At 31.1% G+C, this 15,819-nt stretch overlaps 1 protein-coding gene across 1 annotated transcript; it reads right to left on the minus strand.

The window, feature by feature from the left end:
* Positions 1 to 7,895: 7,895 nt before the first annotated feature.
* Positions 7,896 to 15,533, minus strand: LOC122519716. Its single transcript, XM_043639375.1, has 5 exons — positions 14,991 to 15,533; positions 14,339 to 14,488; positions 10,134 to 10,294; positions 8,741 to 9,517; positions 7,896 to 8,193 (listed from the first exon to the last, which is right to left on the minus strand). Exons 1-5 carry the CDS (start codon positions 15,133 to 15,135, stop codon positions 7,975 to 7,977), a joined length of 1,452 nt encoding a protein of 483 aa, XP_043495310.1. The 5' UTR covers positions 15,136 to 15,533; the 3' UTR covers positions 7,896 to 7,974.
* Positions 15,534 to 15,819: the final 286 nt, after the last annotated feature.

Below are 15,819 nucleotides of genomic sequence, written 5' to 3' on the forward strand. Positions count from 1 at the left end.
CTCTCTTTCTTTCTCTTTCTCTTTCTTTCTCTCTCTTTCATTCACCCCTTTCACTCAAACATTTTTCTCACTTTCTCTGATAAACGTAAAACAAGCACGATATCAAAGTAAAACACTCGATTTTAAATCTTTGATCGCTTCGCTGTTACAAAAGAGTATTTAAATTTATTATTTATTGTTATTTATTAATTATCAATGATCTTTTCTGAACAATTTTTTCTTCCCTAAAACACGGTATACATATATCGCTAAAAAATTTGAAAAAAATATATACGATTAACTCCTTTCACTTGCGTTAGATCAATATTCTTTTTATTTTATCTTTCGTTAACATTAATCGTAGGAGTGTTCCTATTTTCGATCTTTAATCATTATTTTTAAATAACGCGGGGAGGATTGAAAAGCGGTAAATATAACTCTCGTAGGATACGCAACGCTCATTAAATATCGAAGATAGGTTATCCTCTCTACGTAATAATAGGATTGAGGTCAAGGGGAAAAAAGAAAAAGAAAATGGAAATGAAGAAGAAGAAGAAGAAGACAAAAAGAAATAGAAGACAAACGGAAAAAGAAAGAGAGAGAAAAAGAAAGAAAAAAAAACTAACGTGTAATCGTGGGAGACTTTGAAAAGGGTGAACGACGAGTTTGTAAGTTGGAAGAAAGAATGAAAAAAGAAGAAGAATAAGAAGGAAAAGAAAGAAATCAACAAACAAAATGAAAATAAAAGGAGGTCGAAAGTTACACATATACATACGGATTTCTCTTCGTTCATTCGTTTATTCGAGTTGTCGTGACTTTTTTGACTATTGCACGTTTAAAATGGACGGAGCTTATATCGAAAAGTTTCGATACGCAACAAGGATTACGCATAAGCGACCGTTTATACCCATCCGTTACGGAATGCATGTTATAGTCTAAGGTCGGACTCGGAATGTCTATCGAACGTTTGAGATTTTCCAATATCGGCATACTCGTTCGTTTCCGTCCGACGCATTTGCGGACTCTCTGCCGCAGCTCGTTGGCCTCATCCAAAACCAATGCGATTTTAAACTTACGAATACGGTTCGGTACATATGAAAAACCAATGGATTCTTGAGATTACATCAATATACATGTATATATATATATATATATACATACGGGGTGTGAGGTATTTAAATCGAAATATCTCCGTTATTTATGGGTCTTATACTAAAAGTCTTTAAGATAAAATTTGCAGTATTTTGAACAGTTCGCATGTAAAAGAAAGATAAATTTGTTCGAATGAAATCATGTTTTTTTTTTTTAATGTACCATTCGATAAAGCTCCGATATTTTTTGTTTAGAAATGAATTTAGAAAAGAATGAGTCCACTCATGTCGATATTTTAATTTAAATATTGCTAAAAAAAGAAGAACCATTTTACTTGCTACGCTCTTCTTATTACATTTTAATAAACGTCTCTACATGATTTCTTAGCAATATTTAAATTAAAATATATATCTCACAAATTAATCACTTTTCGATATACATAGGTCAATGCCTTTTTTTTTTTTTTTTAATACAGATTTACGAGCTGTGGAACGCGTAACGTAATAAGCACGTAATTGAATTTTTCGAAATAACGCTTATCGCGAATTTTTTTTTTAACAAAATCTATTATGGAATACAAAAGAATGATCTTACCGCTAAATGTGACCATTTAAATATTGCAACATTTTTCTAAGTTTTTGTTCTACTTATTTCGTATAAACCATTAATAACGAAGATATTAGGGTGTTCCAATTGAAATGCACCACCCTATATATATATAAATGTATTGGAGTAGAGATTGACCCGGATCTAAACTAGAAACAAGATGTATCTATAGTTCGGATTAACTTGTTGAACAATGAAAGGAGATGCTTCGAAGGGACCATGTCAAATATATATATATAAATCTGTGTGAGTGAACGCGTGTATGTGTGTGTGTATGTGTGTGTGTGTATGTGTGTGTGTGTGGGTACGTATATAACAAACATCCAACATATCTATGTAAGTATGAAATTGATCGTCTAACACGTTAAATCGTGATTTTTCATTTATCTCTTTGCTCTTAACGAACGTCGTTTACGGATTTAATGAATTCAGACCGTTCTCGTCCTTTCTACAGCGATAAGCGCTTTATCATCCCCCAACCGCTTGAAGCAACATCGGTAATCGGGTTAGATTCTACGATGGGATAATCGATACCGATGATTTTAGGTATAGGTATTCGTAGAACGAAATGAGTTTTCTTCCCTCAATCACATTCATTATTTTCTTTCTTTCTTTTATTTTTTTGTTTTGTTTTGTTATTATTTATTTTTTATTTTGTTTTCTTTTTTTTTTGTTGCATATCTTTTATTGTTAATTCCAATAAAACGACGCAAGCCCAAAAATTGAGAAAATCTAGGAAAATACTTTCTCAGAACTTTGATTGTAAAACTACTCGGGTTGGTTTATTCTGCTTTTTGACGACGGCGCGCCGATCAGAGATGATGATTACCCGTTTCGTAGACTCTGTAAACAACTTGGTCGTGCTTGTTTCTAACTATAGCAGAAAACGTAAGCTCGGAGTAAAATGTATGAGAGAGATATTCTCATTTTACGTTTTGCGTTTATGTCTTATATACATTATATATATCTACCTACTCGAAAGTAGATATTAATTTTCCTAGAGATAACGTCTCGTACGCAATTACAGTTATAAATTTATAATTAGTAAAATTTAACAAATGTTAACACGCCTGACAAAATTTTTATGATATTTAATATATTATACATCAATTAACGAATGTTAACAAAAACGATGGGAAAATTCATAGAAGAAAAATATACAAATCTTAAGAGAAATACAAAGAAAAAAATAAAAGAGAGAGAGAGAGAGAGAGAAAGACAAAGAGAAAGAAACGGACGAGTATAAAATATATAATACAAGAATGATTAAAAATATATATTTATGCGAAGCATTAAGAGTTTCTAGCGTGTTCTTACGAAAACGCATATCTTCGAATATGTTTGAAACTCATCTACAACACCGAGCTTAGAATTCCACGAGCACGTAAATACATATTTACGTACATCTTATACATATGTATTTACCTATATCCTTTGCGCATCCTGAATAAGTACCGCCGGGACCAATCACCAAGCACTTCCTTGTTCTCTTCAATCCCAAAGCCCTCCTCCCAATCCCACTCCCACTCTCACTCCTTTTCCACTTTTATTCCCAATCATTAAATTATCCTCAAGATAAAGTGGTACATTACTCTCTCTCTCTCTCTCTCTCTCTCTCTCTCTTTCTTCCTGAATTTCATTTATTCCTCGTAAACAACGAGCAAATTTAGGTACATATATTTAACAAATAAAATGATTGTATACGCGATCTTCTCACGTGCACTATTAATACAATAAAGAGCGAGAGAAAAAGAGAAAGAAAGAAATAAAGAGAAAGAGTAGGCGAAAGAGAGAGAGAGAGAGAGAGAGAGAAAGATAATGAGAAAGATAAGAAGTTAAATCGATGAGCTTAATTACACGTGAATATCGTATTCACGTGCAAACGCGTAAATGAATAATAAATGCAACAACTTCCCTCTATCGCATAAATATAAATAAATCTTATGCAAAACTCTTTCATCTAGTATGTACTCAATCGAGTGTGTCTTTGCTACGAAATAAATTCGCTCGGTGCATACGTGTGCGTGCCCTTTCTCTCTCTCTCTCTCTCTCTCTCTCTCTCTCTCCCTCTCTCTCTCTTTCTTTCTCTCTGTCTATGTGTGCGTGTGTGTGTATGTGTGTACGTACTACATACTAACAAGTATTTATGATAAAAGAGCTATTATCGAGCCTTGACTTGATACAGCAACCAAGGTACGTCTCATGATATCGACGAAAACGTCGATATATCGGGTGAACCGATCGAAACCACTTCTCCTACGATTACTTTCCTCTATCCCCCACCCCCCTACCCCGCCTTACTTACCCTCTGATCTCTCCTTCTCTTCTGTAAAAGAACAAAGAAGCAAGCAAGCAAGAACAATGTCGCTACTGCCTTCTCATTCGACCTTGTTGTTGTTGTTGTTGTTGTTATTATTGTTGCCGCTGTTGTTGTTGTTAATACTCCTACTGTCCTTATATTTATCTGTTGTTCCTAAACGGTCGTCAATCCTTTACGGAAATTTTTCTTTTTAACGATCGATAATAAAACAATTTAATCCTTTCGATACTAATCACGATTATAGTCGCCCAACATTGAGAAAGCTCGGTGTTTTTATTAAAATGGCGATTATAGTCGTTCTATATTGAACTTTCTCGTCAGAGTTTAACTGTACCGAAACAGAGTATAATTGTATTAATTATTATCTATCATAATATTAAACAATTTTGTTATTTAATTTTTAATCATTATAAAACACTTTTTTAATCGTAATTATATATCATACCTTCCGTTTGATAATTTTTACATTATTATATTTAAAATGAAATTAATCTATCGAATAAAACCGTATCGAAAGGATTAAAAAGAGTTAACGCGTGTACGATAACGCAGTAAATGGTTTGAAATGGTCATGCTGCAGTTGCTGCGAATCAATTCAACCATGGTTTTTACTTTTCTTTTCATTTTTTTTCCTCAACAAAATAATAAAAATCCAGGAAGGGAGTCCAGATCGAACGTTTCAAAAGTAGAAAATAATTCGAATCTCCATCGTGTCGAAGGTTTTCTCCAGCTGACTCGAGCAATCGATAAATTCGAATCGACGAGCTTTAAAAATACGTTTAAAAGAAGGATAGAAGGAGGGAGAAAAAGTGTGAGAGAAAGAGAAAGGGAGAGAGAAAGAAAACTCAATCGGTGCGTTTCAAATCACCGAGTTAACTCGATCGAGTCTTTTAACAAATTTTTGCATTTTTGTGGTGATGTCTGGACGGGAAAGAATAAACGAGACAATGGAACGAAAAATGAATTTTTGAAATGAAGAAAAGTGAGAAAGAGAGAGAGAGAAAGAGTGAAAGTGAGAGTGAGAGTGAGAGTGAGAGCGAGAGAGAGAGAAAGAGAGATAGAGACAATGAAAGAGTAAATAAATACAAGAATGCATATCCGCGGCGGGCACAATAAGCACGCACGCACAACAATTTTTAAAAAGAAACTAAAAACAAACGTATCGTCGGTTAGGTGTGTGGGTGAACAAAAAAATAATATATATATATATGTATGGCAGCGTTAAATTTGTATAATTCAGTTAAATCGTGACAAATCTAGGTTTTACCCGAAATAACTAAGCGTTTTTTCGTAAAAGCATATAAAAAGCATTTGATAATACACTAATTGTAAAACTAATGGTTTTAGAAAAATAACGAGGTTATATATGAATTCGCGAGAGACAAGTAATTAAATCAGATTAAAATTTGATCCATCTTTAAAATCTTCTTTTCTTTCTATAACAATGCACGTAGTTATCCGTTCTTTTCTCTTTCTGTACTTTGAAAACCAATGTTCTGTTAGTCGTGCTGTTCTATCGGATCCAATCTACGAATTCAATTTCAATTTTATACGTTAACTACTTGTCTCTTGTAAATTCATGTATTACGTAATTGAAGTAGTATGGTAGTTCTATCTTCGTTCATATTTTAAACAAATCGGTATAATTATTTCAGGGTTTAACTGATCATTTCGCAAATTAACGCCAACATATATATATGTACAATGTGATTATTTTAAAATTTATAACTTTAAATAAGTTTTAATTTACAAAGTAATTTTTATTTTGAAAAAAGAAGGAAAAAAGAAAAACTTTTCTCAATTTAAATATCGAGGAGAAAGTTGTATAGAACAACGTGTACAAAGATTTATGTTCCACTTCATTTTCTCCTACTTTGAAATTTTAAGTAACACCCCCTTGTCTCGTAATACTTAATTTGTTCATAAGCAAAAATCGTAAGTATTTGGGGTGGAAAGTTTTAAAATAAACGCATTATATATATATATATATATAAAAAAGGTATATACAGATGGATGGTACACCAGAAGGGGGACGATTCTACGTGTAAAAATAATTCGAAAAAAATACAATTTTCTGAAATGCGAAGTTTTTTTCAACTTCATATATATGAATATATAAATATATTCATGTATATACTTTCATCGTTCTGAATCGTTACTATACAACATGAAAAAGATTGAATTTCACTAACGAAATATTATTTTCTACGAGTATCCTTTCTAATTAAAAAAAAAAAAAAAAAAATAAAGAAGAAAAAGAACACACAAATACAGAGACTTTCAAAGAGACGTTCTCTTTGACCATCTAGCAATCGTCGTCTACCAATTCTTTGAACATTCTTGAAGCTAAACGAATATATTTCTTGAAAAAAAATATCATAGTAATTACGTTAATTGTAGGGTCTTTATTGCTCATTCATATATCAAGAATATAGATTATTAGAATTAGGAATAATGATGTAATGAAGATGAGGTTAGATTTGAAAAAGTATCGTCGATTGCAAAAGAGAGAATCTCTCACTTTCCTTTTAAAAATAGTCATAGTTAAAAACATTCACATCTAAAATTAGACGTTTCAAGAGTGAATTTACATATGCTGAAGCTTCAAAAACGTTCAAAAAAAAAAAAGAATAAATAAAAAAATAAAAAAGAAAGGCACTACTCGCCAAAGTATCTAATGACCATTTTTATTTCTTTTTTTTTTTACTAAAATCAGAATCAACCGTTGGATTTAAAAAGCCGAATTTGCACGGGACAATGCACGCCATACGCCTATCGACGATTAACATATTTACGAGACACACCGAAACACATGTTAAAACACAAATTACACGAAGAAACATATACACGCATTTATGAAAAAAGAAAAATTTTAAAAGTAAAAAATGACACATACTCATACACACACATACACAATGATCTCACGCGCATTCGTTGACCACCGCTGGTTTTACACGTTTTATCAGTCCTTTTGACTTTTTATAGATAGAATTGTACACTATTTCTTAACGGAATCGCTAATCTCATTATAGTTATTTATTTATATTATTACTGATATTATTATTATTATTATTGTTATTATTCTTATAAATTGAGAAAATTGAGAAAGGGAGAAAGAGAGAGAGAAAGAGAAAAATAGAGAGAAGAAAAAAATATACACAGAATCTCTCGAAAACATATTTACGTACATACGTCGACAGATGCGTAAGTATTAGTACCAATAAAAAAAAAAAAAAGAAAATAAAAGATATAAGATGAATTTTACATTTGAACGTAAAAAAATGCGCACCGTCGACGTAACTCGTTTATTATAAAACAAGCATTATTATCATTTCTATTCTTATAACATCGTCATCGTCGTTATCACTACGATCCTCGTCGTGGTCGTCAGCCCATTTCGCGAGGCATCACACGTACGATAAAACTCGTGTTATAAGTAATCTGAAAATAAATTGTAAGTACATATTTACCACGCTACCACGCTAAATGTTCCCGACGAAAATTTCGGGGAGACATCGAGGGGACCGAGCGGATGAATATAAAATAACAAATAAAATAATAAAATAAAATAATAAAATAAAAAATAATAAAATATATAAAATAAAATAAAATGATAAAATGAAGTAAAAAATAAAACGACAAAAAAAAGGCGAATTATATAAATATCTATATATATATATATATATATATAGATATGTATATCTATTATTGTACCGAGAGTTGCGCGCTGCGTTTACGATTTAAGCTAGTTTGTTTGTAAATAAAAAATACTATTTGACTCTTTGACACGCCACGTCTATCATGAAAAATGTTTATCCTTCTCTTCAATTCTTTCAAATGTAAACCCTTATTTCTTCTTCTCTTCCTCTTCTCTCTTCTTCTCCTAATTCTCATTTTCTTTTGATTTCATTCGACAACACACGTGTACTTTCTTTCTACTATCGCACTTTTTACACTAGATCACATCGTTAAATCGTTCAAGGTATACAACGTAGCTGTTCGTACGAAAGACACATGCCAATATTGTCCTCCAGTGTGGTCCCTGTATCCTCTCCAGGACCAAACGCAACCCTTATACGAAAGGGCGTTGCCCAAGTCTCAACACGACAATTTCCATCGTTGTCTAGCTCGTTTCTATCACACAACGAATCACCACAATGTTCGAGATTACAAATTCCAACACCGTTGTTGCCAGGCTAAAACAAACAAATTTGCTTTGATCTTTATCAGTTCATTTTTTTTATCTTTCTCTCTTTCTTTCTCTCTCTCTCTTTGTTTTTCTTCATCCTATTAAAAATCATCATTGAATTTGATACTTTTTTATGTTAGTTTGAATAAAACGATACAAATATTTCTAGTTGCTATTTATTGAGATTTATTATTTTTATACATTTCTGATCAGTATTTATAATAAAATATTAACGTGTATCGCAAAGGGATCAGTATCAAACTAATTAATACAAAAACTGTCAATGTATTAAATATATGGACAGATTTATAATAAAATATTAGCATATATCCTGTACGGAATCATGATGCAACTCTGTTCTGTTATAAATACTGATCATCTATTTAAAATCCTTACAAATAATTATTTATATTGAACAATATATTTATATATGTATCCAAGGGCCATTCATTTTACAAAATATTCATCGAAAAATATGGAAAAATATAAACCCAATAAATAAAAGCTTACGTTTATCTATCGATAAATGTAAAATAAAATAAATCATACATTACCGTGATAAATTCCTCGAAATCACAAGGTATAAGAACTTTGTCTCTGCATCTTCTAGTTAATACTGTTGAAGCTGTAACAGTTTCTTCTTCATCCGGACCACTTCCAGATCCTTCCGTTAAAAGATCCGTTTGTTCAGTGTCCGTAAAATTACCGTTAACGTTATCACTACCATTTGTAAAATTGTTAGTAGAATTTCTTCCGAGAACAATAACCTTAGCACTCGCTACAATTTGCCGTGATCGTAATCTTGGTGCTCCTATTCGAAAGGAATCTTTCGAGCAAGGAGAGTAAGATATCCCACACATTTCCTTTTCTTGACGCACACAAATCAGATAATCCTGATTCGCAAGAAATCTCCCATTTGGTAGATAATTCAATGTTCTAAGGGTACCATTTGGTGAACTAAAATATTGAAGACAACCAGCTGGTGCACGATCCTCAAAACCCAATTGGATCACTCTCATTTCCCACATTCGCGAATGAAGTCCATTTGGTAGCTTAAAGTCAAGGGTCACGGGTTCGTCGGCCTCGTTTACATCTAAATATACTGGCCGCACGAAAGAGAGAGAAAGAGAGAGAGAGAAAAGAAGACAAAAAAAAGAAAATAAATATCTATATAAATATATTTCTTTAATAAACGACAAAAAAAGTGTGTTGTTGTTGTACTTACTGTGTTGCCCGCTATTCCAACCACACAGTCTCAAAGACGACTTATTACCATTCCTAATTTCCATAATATCCTCGTCACAGATACCAGTTCTTACGTTGGGTTGACCCTAAAATTATTTTAAAATAAATTACCCAAAGATTTGTTAAAGTCTGAAAGGAAGATTAATCTTCCGATAGATAAAGCCTTCTTAAGAGGTAGACTTTTCCTCTTAAATCGTAGAAGCGAAGAATTCTTTCGTTTTAAAAATTCAATACAAAACTTTGGAGGTAGAAAAAAAAAGAGAAAGAGAAAGGAAAAAAGAGAAAAGAGAGAGAGAGAGAGAGAGAAAGAGAGATGTTAGTTGGCACCAAGTGTTTGAGTTCTTTCTAGATTTCAAGAAAAGTTCTCTCTTACACTTAAGAAAAGTGCTAATGCATTCGCTAAGGGTTAGGTACTTATATGAGATCAAAGATCAACTGTAATGATTAATGTTCTAAATTCAAAATCCGATAGGTACATTTTATAATACAATAATGTAGCATAACTAAATTGGATTTATTTACAGCGAACTTATTATAAATTTCTTTATAATATATATAAATATATATATTATACATTTGTACTCGAAATACGAAGACTCGTATTTATCAGAAAATTGTTCTCAAACCCCATTAAACAACCGATATTAATCTAATCCAAACTTGAATTGGAACGTGGAAAGATATGGTCGAATTCGCACTTACTATGTTAAAGTGTAAGAAGTCGATCCTCAATTGGCTAACCTGCCTATCGATCTTCTGGACGACTACCGAGCAGTTCATGGGTCGGTCGATGAGGTTCGGGAAACCAGGACTGGTCACGTAGGTCAAATTATTCTGCACCTCTTGATCGCAACTTGCCGTAACTTGTAATGGGAACAAATTAATGAATAATAATGAAAAAAACATTCCCATCTGACGTAAAAATTATTCAATCGTAAAATATATTTATCATCGTTCCTTCTTAACTTTCATAAGCTTTTATTTTTTTTCTTTTTCTTTATTTTTACTTAAATATAGTTCCTTAGGAAAAGAAATTTGTCTATTTTATTTAATACGATTCGTAAATAATATTATTATATTTTGTATACTCGAATATATTACCGTTTCTATCTACTCTTAAGCCCGGTCAATTACGTTTATTTTGTTCTTTTTTTAATCCTAAATAGCCGGGGTTCTTTTCTCGAGGGTAACGAGTCCTTAAATAATTGAAGAAGTTTGAAACGCAATAAACCAACGACGCGGAAAGGAATACTGTAATTAAATTATTTCTCAATGGTGGCCCACTCGACTATATTTCAGTCAACCTTTTCAAGATAAATTTAACGTAGAAATGAAATAGCCGGTAAAGGTACCGAAGTATAAAAGATCGTGTATGCTCTTATAACTCAACTGAGCAATATAAATTTCATCGTTCAATTACGACCGAACTATCTACTCGCAAATCGATTTTTATAAGAACGCTTTCGGATTTCTTAAAATTTTACGAGACAAAGTAGGTGTATCGTATTTCAAAGTAGTTTCACATCAGGATTCCGTATTAAAGTGATTAACAAATTGCTTTAATAAAAAAACTTCATTTGTAATATATATATATATTTTTTTTTATTAACTCGACAATTAAGCTTTGCATTAACTCTTGTGCGATAAGTAGTGCTCATTTAAAGTGCATATTGTAAGACAATTATATCGCCGGTTACTTTCATACAAAATTAGTCCCGTCGTTTCAAAATAAGAACTTATTTATTCAATTAAAAAGTATTGATCCATTATTCAGATAAGGCAATCTTGTTTTACTATTTCCAACCAAAATACGATATCGTTAAAATATCATTTTAATCAATTCTGACGGTGATTAGATTTTTACTTTATTTATATTTTTACTTAAACTCATTCTTTACTTATAAATAATAAAAATATTATACGTTATGATTCTTTTAAGATGTACTAAAAATATATATTACTATCTGTTATATTAGATTAAACATTTTTTTTATTTAATTTCAACTTTTATATCTTCCATGATATAAGGAATCCTATTGTATTATAACTTTCACATTAAATATTTGTTCACAAGATAATGAAAAAGAAGAAACAAAATGCAATACCAATATATCATCCTATATTAACAAATAATATCTCAATAATAATTAAATAAATTATAATTTAATATATATTAGCACGTTCAATCGTATTAGTTGAAAAGAATAATGTTGAATTTTCTTCGAATTTCTTAATTGAAATGAAACAAAAAATACTGAATATATCTATACATATAGCGATGAGATTTTTTTCCTTTTTTTTTTCTAAAAAAGAAAAGAGAAGAAAAGAAAGAGAAACAGAGATGCGACATTCTTATGCTAGCCCGACGCAACTTGGAGCTCCGATAACGAGTTCTCATTCAGGCGTTCAGTGGCCGTTTTAGAGTCTCCGGGGTTTCATTCAACGGCCGTGTCTCTACCACACATTTACCATCTCGTCTGGTAGATTTAACTCCCTCCTTCGTGTATAGTACGGGAACAACATTAAAAATTTACGGGCCGACCGGTATCGGCGCTTTCTGAGAAGGAATGCTACTTTGTAAACTTTTAATTCTTTATAAAAGTAGGTGAGGAATAAACGACACCGCCAACTATCAAAATACCGGGTCCGATAAATCTCATTTGCAAATGAGCAAATATAGATATAAGTAAGTAGGTATATATGCATACATGTGTATACATACACATATATCTATTTATATAAATATGTATATACGTGTATACATATATAGAATAGATTTATATTCGCAAATAAATCGATCCGAAGTGACGTGAAAAAATCGTAATACAATATTGTAATACATGAGATTTATATTTCAAATTAATTTTTATTTATTTAACATTCGCGAATATATACGTAAACTGAGAAGATTCTGAACGTGCCCTCTCGTCGCTTAATTTCCCTCGAGAAATATCGTTCTGCATCTTGGAGATACAAATTGCTTTAATCTTTGCTAAAGTAAAATTTCTAACGATAGAATTCATAATGATGAAAGAAAGGGAAGGGTATTAAATCTTCTAAGAATGTTCTCTCTCTCTCTCTCTCTCTCTCTCTCTCTCTCTATCTATCTATCTATCTATCTTCTCGCTTATTCTCTCTACCACCGTAGTAAACATAAAGACTGATGTGAATTTTCAACGGTAATTAAAGTCCGATATCTCGCATAATTAAATATCGAATTAATTGTTCGGTCTCGCGTGGTGACTACTCGACAGGAATATCAAGCAGGATCCGATGGGAACGTGACTAAAGTTAACTTTTGTCTAACTTAAGATAGTTTACTAATTATCGAGTCACGATCCTATGACAGGAGCTTTCGTGACGTATAAAACGACGTATAGAAAAATTTCTCTCATGATTATATTTTTATATTAATTGGATATATCTAGCTATCGTCTATCATATATGTTGTATATTTATACACGTATGTAACATTTGTATATTACATATACAAAATTAGATAAATGATAGATTTATAACGGTACACACTTATTCATAATTAGAAAAGTATACGCGGGTTATTCTCGAGATTAACCGAAATTCAATTAAACTAACGTAGAAGATACGAATATCCGGGTGACGAATCCTAATATCCGGATGACAAATCCATACGATCCAACTGTCCGAGAAAGCACAAGATGTGCTCCATCCTTTTCATCGTAATCGGATTACCTCGATATCCGGATACCTGACGATGCTTTTTCTTCTATCAACTAATGAATGTGATGAAAAATAAAAAGACGTCAGTCAAGTGATCTTATTCAAACAATCTACCATCAATAACAGCAACTAATTGTAAGTATATAGATATACTTATATTATATTACTAATACAAAAAATCGTTATGTACAATTTTTAATTATATTACCTTGAATTATCTAAACTACAATCTTGTTCGAGCTAAAAAGTTGAATATTATTTATCGACTGTGTCGATCTATTGTATTAATATTACTGTTCTAAATGTTCGCTTATAGTTCGAGAAATATAAAATACGATATAGAGAAGGGAGAGAGAAAAAAAGAAAGAAAGAAAAAGAAAAAGAGAAAAAAAAGAAATAAAAGCACGTAAAGCGGTTTTGTCGGACATGCAAGCCGCGCAAACAAAGTTTTATGTAGGACACGTGACCGACTCGAAAGGCAATTAGGTAACTGTATAATCCCGACCCGCTCATACATTTTTTCTCAGCACGCAAACTCCGAGATCGGAGCTCAATGTTTCCTTATTTCTTTCTTTTCTCTTTCTTTCCTTCTCTCCTTCTTATCTTGTATTTTTTCTGTTTATTCTTTTTTCTTTTCGTTCTTTTTTTTTTCTACTTCTTTTCTTCTGATTTACTATATATACCGACACCCTGCCACACTCCTTACGTGCAACCATTCGCCTTTAACAAATAAAATCTCTTCTTCGAAATCTCTCGGTTTCATACTCTAAAGCATGCAACTATACACTTCGATACCGTTAACTAAATCATCAACCTGTTTCAATCGACCCAGTGACCATTCTCTTTCCTTCAACAAGATCTTCGCGATTTGATTGAGAACAGCTTGGTGATCATCGAGAGTCTAAAACGATCATTTATTCTTACACCATAGATAAACTGCCTAAGTTTGCTCATAAACAAAATGTTAATATAAATATATATACCCATACATGATCAATAATTATTCATTTTGGAGATTTTTAATTTAAATATAATAAAAATATAAATTTACTAATTGAATTTAATATATCTATATTTATAAAAAATCGAAAAAAAAAAACAAAAAGAAAACAGAAAAAAGTAATAATATTAACAGAGATATCATGCATATGCATGTGCAATGTTCTAGAAAATGGAACAAATAGAAAATAATCGAAAATATAACTCACATATACAACAAACACCAAATCCAAGAGCGCACGGTCCATATGATTTTCCATTTTGAATACGACATTGATAAGTATTCATGCATATCCCACGTCGTCGTTTATCTGAAGCTAGACACTCTTCCTCAACTGGGATCGGAAAAAAATTGAGAACTAGAACAAAACATTACAAAAGTAAACGTAAGTGATCAATAAATTGAAGATTACAATGAACTGTTATGATCTACGCGTTTTTATAGATACATTAATTGTTTTAAAAAGAAATTTTGCTTCCCAATCTGTTATCAAGTTCAATTAAAAGTAAAGAATACATGGAGAAAACAAGGAATGTTACTTAAAATTTTAAAAATTAATCAAACATAGCAACACTTGTTGTTCGTCATATATTTTTACGTGTATTTAAAAAAATTGCAGAAACAATTGTAGGTGATCATAAATATATTAAATTCATTAAATATAATATCCTATGTGGGTTCAAGAGTAGGGAAAATCCAATGTATAGTATAAATGAATAATATAAATTCTCCAAAATTAAATGATTATTTGTGCAACTTTTTGTTTTTGATATTCCTTCGTTTGCCTCCTTTACATTTGTTCGTTAAAATTCGATAAATATTAAACTATAAATGAATTAAAAATTTGATTGCGAACTCACCCCTGGATTGTGTTTTTAAATCAAGCATCTCTGGTTGGTGTTTGGTTCTCCAATCAAATAAACCCAACGACCATCCACGAGTGTTTACTGAAAATAACAACAGAAGAGCGCAAATGATCGTGAAAAGTCCTCTGGACTTTCGCATTGCTCCTAATCACGATTAAGAAAATAATTGTTTCGATGTTCTATTATTCTCTTATTGATGATCGTGATACAAAAATGACTATAGATCGTTGAAAACATCGATACACCCACGATTCTTTCGTGAAACTTTATAAAATTTGTTTGATCATAGGAACAAACCAAAATACCGGTTGATCAACTAACCGACTAACTCACTGACTGACTCTTACAAGTCCCATAGGAACACCGTAAGACCCCTCTACGATCATCTTCGTTGATACTGTTACAATCGTTACCCTACTATTCTCATGCTTTCTCATTTCTGCATATATATACATATATATATATATATACTAATTAGCCTATTAATAAGCAGAAGTGTCGGAATTTTTAATAATTTATATTTTAATAAAGTAGATAAACGGTATTACACAATAATACTAATAATAGTATTATTTTATATTATTATTATTATTATTATTATTATTATTATTATTATTATTATTATTATTATTATTATTATTATTAAAATTTCTACTAAAAAATAGTATTTTCTTTTGCAAAATATTGAGTATTTTATATCTGAAAAAATATTAATATCTTATATCTAAATTAATAACACATACTATAGTATTTTCTTTACTAACACACATAAAATATTATATTTTATATTTATATATATTATCATATATACAAGATATATTAC

This window comes from Polistes fuscatus, unplaced genomic scaffold (assembly GCF_010416935.1).
Source record: "Polistes fuscatus isolate 324 unplaced genomic scaffold, CU_Pfus_HIC Scaffold3, whole genome shotgun sequence".
Taxonomy (NCBI): Eukaryota; Metazoa; Arthropoda; class Insecta; order Hymenoptera; family Vespidae; genus Polistes; species Polistes fuscatus.